General features: G+C 56.3%; 1 protein-coding gene across 1 annotated transcript; it reads left to right on the top strand.

Moving 5' to 3' along the window:
- The first annotated feature begins 3,083 nt into the window (after positions 1 to 3,083).
- Positions 3,084 to 4,400, top strand: FJX1 (four-jointed box kinase 1). Its single transcript, XM_041421166.1, has one exon. The coding sequence runs from the start codon at positions 3,084 to 3,086 to the stop codon at positions 4,362 to 4,364; it is 1,281 nt and encodes a 426-aa protein (XP_041277100.1). The 3' UTR covers positions 4,365 to 4,400.
- The last annotated feature ends 2,005 nt before the right edge of the window (positions 4,401 to 6,405 follow it).

The following is a 6,405-nucleotide window of genomic DNA, read 5'->3' as shown; positions in this document are numbered from 1 at the left end:
CTGAGAAGGTGGGTACTGGGGTGCTCGGACAGGAATGAGCAGAATAAAACCTTCACTAGACTAAAAACAGTGTGAAACACCAGCAGTCAGGTATTCTGTGAGCCTAGCTTTTCCAGGCAGATAAAATCAATTTAATATAAGAAACAACATGGGGAAGCCAGAAATTATTTTGTTATCTTTTCTCTTGCTAGAATTCTGGGCCTGGACAATAGCCAGCACTCCCTTCCCCAGTACAGGGCTGTGAAGCCTGGAGACTTTCTCCTTTATCTCTGAGCTGCTCATTGCAATGTCTGTAAAGTACTAACAAGACATCTGATTGACCCAAATATATCAGTGATCACAGTTTCAGGAATGCCTAACATGCTGTAGATTGAACAGCTTGGCTGATGTTTAACCCTCTACCAATTGTCTGGTTTTAAAAGTATTGCAGCTTGTAGGCAGGATCATTAGCTAGAGGGCTGGCTCAGCTAAACTCCAGCTTGTACTCCTCTTAAGGAGTGCAGTTAGTTAGTATTTGGGGGAAGTGATGTTTTCCCAGCTATTGATTTAAGGGTGTAGTCACAGTATAGCCTGGTGATTAACTGTCTAGCTTACAAGAGGCAAGCTGTAATTGAAATTAATGTCATGCATAACTTGGAGGTTATGTTCACCTTAATAACAGGAAATCTAGTGTCCTTATCCATGGCAATGGTTCTTCTCTGGGGAGAAATCCCAGCGCAGACACTGGCATCTGGATGCTCACTAGAATCATAACTCACCTGAAAGAAACACAAATTCATATAAAACAAAATACATGTCCAAGCTACATATGGAATAAAATTGGGTTTTTGCTTTCAATAATTTTCCAGCAAGCTAGGAGTTTTCTTAAACCTATTTCAAGATAGAAAGTGGCAGAGAACAGAGGCAATTCTGTGTCGTTTCTTTGGTAAAAATACCGCTGGATAAAAGCCTCCTGCTCAGAGTAAGGGTACTGTTCTCATCGACCACTGTGAAGTGTAGCAATCACCAGCTCCAAATCGCATACCTGGCACCCACCGCGCAGCTCGCGTGGCTTCAAAGGCTGAAAATGCAAAGCGTCATCTGGCAATGAGGCTTCAGGGTCGGAACAGCACGGGACCCGAATTCTTGGGTAGCAAGAGGAATGTTTGACAGCTTGTATTGCCTTTGAGGGGCGCCAGGCCGGTGAGTATCTCTCACTATCATCCCGACCCGTGCCGCCGGTGCCGCCGGCGGCTGCAGCGCGGAGCCGGGAGCGGCAGGAGGTGCTGGTGCGACACGGCCGCGGCCGCACCGAGCGGCGGGGAGGCGCCCGCTGCGCTCTGCCCGGCAACTTGAGGCTGAAGATAGGGAAAAAATACAGCGAATTCAACTTCTGCTCTGCCCCCACCCCCCCCTCCCCCCGCCTTTTCTTTACGTTGTTTGTGGTGGTTTTGGGTTTTTTAAGTTTTTCTGTTTGGTTTTGGTTTTGGTTTTTTTGGGGGTTTTTTGTTGTTTTTTCGTGGTGGGCTAGCTCTATGCGTGTGTATAACTGTGAGTTGTTAAAGTGTATTAGATGAGTTTGAATGTTTTCAACAAAATTATGAAAAATAAAGAGTTTCCTACTTCTTATATTAAAAGAAAATAAACCGTATTTCATCCAGCCTGGAAGACTTGAGTGTGGCTGAAAAACGCAGTTGTGATACTTCAGGAGAGCAGAAAGGGTTTAAGAGATGAGAAAGGGAATTTTTTTCTTTTGCAGTAGTTAAGATTCTGCATACTGTGGTTTTGCTGCACTGATCCAACCTCAATAACTACTTTGGAGGATAGCCACGGCAATGATAGCAGAAGGGAGAGGTGTTTAATCTCGTTCGGCTCACAAACGTGTTCCTTGCAAGAGAAGTCCCCACTAAAATACTGAAAGAGCAGAGCTAAGCATCTTTGCCTTGAGAAGGAAGAAAAAATTGAAATGGGGAATAGAAAAATAGCTACTCTTCTAAACACCCCACAAGGACACAACTTGAAAAGAAAGGCTGGCCCCGTTCCTCGGGGAGGATATCCCGTGAGGGGGTTAACCCGAGAGGGTTGAAATGCCAGGAAAAGCTGGTCCGCAGACTCCGTGACACACCTGGTGCATGAGCACCGCGCAAATCCCGGTGTGAAAGGACGCGAAGGGCGCTGCCCTCCGTGCAGGCGGGCCCCCACCGAAGCGGGAAGAACAGGTGATGCTCCGTGGGGTCTCACCACGGCGCCTCGCCCACGGTCGCCGGCGGCCCTGCCCGGCAGGGAGCCCCGGCATCACGCAGCCCTGTGCGGGTGGGTCCGGTTCCGCTGCCGGGCGGACAGGTGTCTGTCCGGGTGTGGACCGCGCGGAGCTCGTGTTTGCAGCCATCCCTTTGTGCAACCACCTGCCGGCTCCCGGCCCCCGCGCGGCCCCGAGGATCGGGCTGGGGGTGCGGGGTGACGGAGCAGAGGGGTGCCGCTCCATCACTGCCGCTGACCGCGGCGCGACCCTGCCGTGCGGCCGTGGGCGGGAGGCGGCGCGCCCGGGGCTCCGCGGCCGCCCGTGCACCGGCGCGGGGGGCGGCCCCGCTGGCGTGCGTACCGCCTTCCTCTTCCCCTTCCCCCTCCCCGCTTTCCTCCCTCGGTGTGCAGGCTCCTTTGTGCTGCCTGCAGCGGCGAGGAGGAACCGGCGGGCCAAGCGCCCGCGCCGCAGCGCTCTCCCTTCCCGCGGGCGGGCGACCGGCTCGGCTCCCACGCCATCCGCGACCCTTCCGCCTCCTCGACGGGGCTCTCGGCCGAGTGTGGGGCCGCCAGCCCCGCCGCGCGGGCCATCGCCGTTTTAAGCGGAGGGCCACGCCGGGAGACGGGGCGGGCCGGGCGCGCCCCCCCGGCTCCCCCACGTGGTGCCGTGCCCGTGTCTCCCGGCCGCCGGCGGAGCTGGGCGCACACGGCGTGGGGCAGCCGCCGGGGCTCGTCTGCTCTCGCCGCCGCTCCCCGGGCGGCAGATCCGGCCCGCGGCCATGCGCCAGAGCTGCGCTGAGCGGCCGAGCGGCGGGGCTGCACCGCCGCCGCGTCCCGCGGTAGCGGCGTGAAGCGGCGTGAGGATGAAGCGGGCGAGGCGGGCCGCGCCGGGCCCCCTGCCCGTGCTGGGGCTGCTGCTGCTGGGCGCCCTGCCGGGACTCTGGACGGTGCTGCTGCGGCGGGAGGCGGCGGCGCTGCCGGAGCCGCGCCCGCCCGCCGGGCAGTCCCCGGGGCGATGGGGCTGGGGGCGCTCCCCGGCGGTGCGGGGCGAGTCCGGCGGCGGCGGGCAGAAAACTTTTCGGACGCTGCTGGCGGTGCCGGCGGCGGTGACGGACCGGGAGGAGCGGGACGGTGAGGAGCGGCTCGCTGTGACCGACTCGCAGCCGCCGGCCGACGCCGCCTCTCCGGTGGAGCGGGGCATCTTCTGGAGCCGTGAGCTGGAGGAGCAGGTGCCGCCGGGCTTCGCGGCGGAGGAGGCGGCGGCGTGGCTGTCGGCCGCCCGCGCAGCCCGCGTGGCCTCGCTGGAACGGGGCGGCTGCGGGCGCAGCTCCAACCGGCTGGCGCGGCTGTCGGACGGGAGCCGCGCCTGCGTCCGCTACGGCATCAACCCGGAGCAGATCCAGGGCGAGGCGCTCTCGTATCACCTGGCCGGGGTGCTGGGCATGCAGGAGCGGCTGCCGCCCATGGCCCTCGCCCTGGTGGAAGCCCGCGGGCGGCAGTGGGAGCCGGTGCGCGAGGAGCTGCGCGGCTCGCACTGGGCCGAGGGCGCCGTGGTCAGCCTGACCCGCTGGGTGGACAATCTCACCGCCGTGGTGGCTCCCGCGCCCTGGGGCGCCGAGGCGGGCGCCGGCCGGCGGCTGCAGCCGCTGTCCGCGGGGGAGCTGGTCGGGCTGTCGCCGTCGCAGCTGGTGGAGCTGGTGCAGTGGAGCGATCTGATCCTCTTCGACTACCTGACGGCCAACTTCGACCGCCTGGTCAGCAACCTCTTCAGCCTGCAGTGGGACCCGCGGGTGATGCGCCGCGCCACCAGCAACCTGCTCCGCGCCCCCGACGGCGGGCTCGTCTTCATGGACAACGAGGCGGGGCTGGTGCACGGCTACCGCCTCCTCGCCATGTGGGACCCCTACAACGAGCCGCTGCTCCGCTCCGTGTGCGTGTTCCGCGAGGGCACGGCCCGCCGGGTGGCCGAGCTGCACCGCCGCCGCAGCGCTGCCGCCGAGCTGCGCCGCCGGTACCGGGCGCGGGAGCCGCTCTGGGCGCGCCTCGGCTTCCTCTCCGAGCGGCAGGCCGAGCTCCTGCAGGCCCGCGTCGACTTCGTGCACCGCCACATCGCCCACTGCCGCGCCCAGGCCGCCGTGCTCTGAGCGCCCCGCGGCCGCAGCGCTCCGGCTTTCCTCTGCTCCCGGGCAGCGAGGCCGACTAGCCCGGCAGCGAGGCTGACTAGCCCGGCAGCGGCCGCGGGCCGGGGCTGACCCAGCCTGCCACCTCGGTGCCCCGCAGTCGCTACGACTGCCGGGGACGTGGGAAGTAATGGGCTACCTGCCTGCCAGGGCTGTCGAGAGGAGCGATTAATTCGCTTTGTCAAGAACTCTGAAGATGCAGACCGCAATCGCTGTAATTACAGCACACTTCCACTCCAGGACTGTGCCCCCAGAGTTGGGAACATGAGAGGGTTCAGCATCTTCAGTGCTTTCCTTAACTCTCTTCGTACACTCGCCCTCATAAGAGACCCCATAGGAAAGCAGTCGTCTTTTGTCTGGACTGGGGTCGAGTAACTTGTTTCCTTCCAACGAAAGCAGGCGGAAATTTTTTTTATATATTATTCCTTTTGCAACTGCATATTTAAGTATGAATGTTGATGTTCATAGACCAAGAACTGATTGCACAATAGGGGAGCCCCTAACTAGCGAAACTGCCCTATTTATGAAACTTGTTTCCTGCCAGTTTTCTTTAACGAGAGTGAACCTTTCCACTGATTGTTAAATCTTGTTGATGAGAAGTGTATAGGAAGCCCATATTCTTAGGTTTTTTGTGGATTTATTGGGTTAAACTGTTCTGATTCTTAAGGGTTTGTTTGTAATCATCATAATTTCATCTCACCAGTAAAGTAACTGACTAATGGGTGGCACAAGAAGATCTCCCATTTTTAAAAAAATATTGCTATGTGCTGAGACTTTGACACAATAGTTCAAGTGGAGGAAAAAACTGTTTCATGCACTTTACTTTGACTTTTTTAATATTTTTTTTATAGAAGACCTTTTTATTTTACGAAGTCTGCCTTTTATGTACATTATATATGTTCATAAACTTTTCTGTAACATACTAAAGAAACTGATATTTCAGTAAAGTGTGTTAATGTTTTGCCTTCTGTGGCCTGGATGTTTGCCTGAGCTTTGACAGGGAAGCATGCATCTCCTCGAACTTACCTGATGGGTGATGGAGGTCACCACTTCACAGCTTGTCACTCCACTGTACAGAATGAACTTTTGCTCATTCCCTCTGAGGCAAGGAGTTAAGCTTTCAAACGCTGCTCTCATTCCTAGGTGTCCCTGAAAGGGGAAAAGCTCTTGGAGTGGCTAAAGTACTGTGAGTGCTTCAGCTGAATAGACATTTATCTGGTTTTCAAAGCCTGAAATGGACTGCCTGGGCTAACCCCGAGATAACTGAAGCAGTTAGCTTCAGCAAACTGACAGAGCTGGTGTGGGCTAGCTGCTGTCAGCCTTTTTGGGTGCTGGGACTGATACCAACCTGGTACAGGTCATGTCAGCTGTTCCTGCTCCAAAGGCTTGACCAGGGATGGCAGTTGCTTTCAGTGGTGTTCATACCGTCTTCCCATTTTGGTTATCTTTGCAATGAAGAGATTGAGGCAGAATTGAAACAGGAAAGATTTTTAGGCATGCTGAAATAGTTGGTGGGTTTTTTTTTCCCTACAGAAGTTTTTCGGGGACAAAGTAGTAGCAGTGGGCGTACAAAATAAAATACTGGCATCTCTTGCTAGCTTTTTTAAATGTACCAGTATTCATAGAAGAGGCCATTGTATGGCTCAAAATAACAGCCGGAATAAGGACAAAGGATAAACTAATCCTTTTTAGACCCCAAATGCCAGTATATATCCTGCTATAATCAAACAGCAGCATAATCTCTTCTACATCTGGACAGGCAGCTCTTGATGAAGGCAGCAGCATGCCCCAGTGGCTGCTGTGCAAGTAGGTGCTGTTTTCAGTGTGGAGCACTAACCCTCCTTGGAACTCAGGGAGGGCTGTGCATTCCTACCTGCAGGAGGTCTTTGGTGTATTAATATTCATTATTTAGATTAAACTTCACATAAAGACAATTTTCGTTGGTGATTACAGTGTTGTTGGGGGTTTTGGGGGGTAGTTTTTTAATAAGACAACAGTTTTACAA

This window comes from Onychostruthus taczanowskii, unplaced genomic scaffold (assembly GCF_017590055.1).
Source record: "Onychostruthus taczanowskii isolate IOZ18803 unplaced genomic scaffold, ASM1759005v1 scaffold69, whole genome shotgun sequence".
Classification (NCBI taxonomy): Eukaryota; Metazoa; Chordata; class Aves; order Passeriformes; family Passeridae; genus Onychostruthus; species Onychostruthus taczanowskii.
The sequence above is the reverse complement of the archived record's forward strand: the minus strand, read 5'-3'. Positions and strand labels throughout refer to the sequence as shown.

What these genes read in the sequence shown, in the direction of transcription:
- FJX1 (XM_041421166.1), top strand. Translation starts at nt 3,084, where the DNA reads ATGAAGCGGGCGAGGCGGGCCGCGCCGGGCCCCCTGCCCGTGCTGGGG.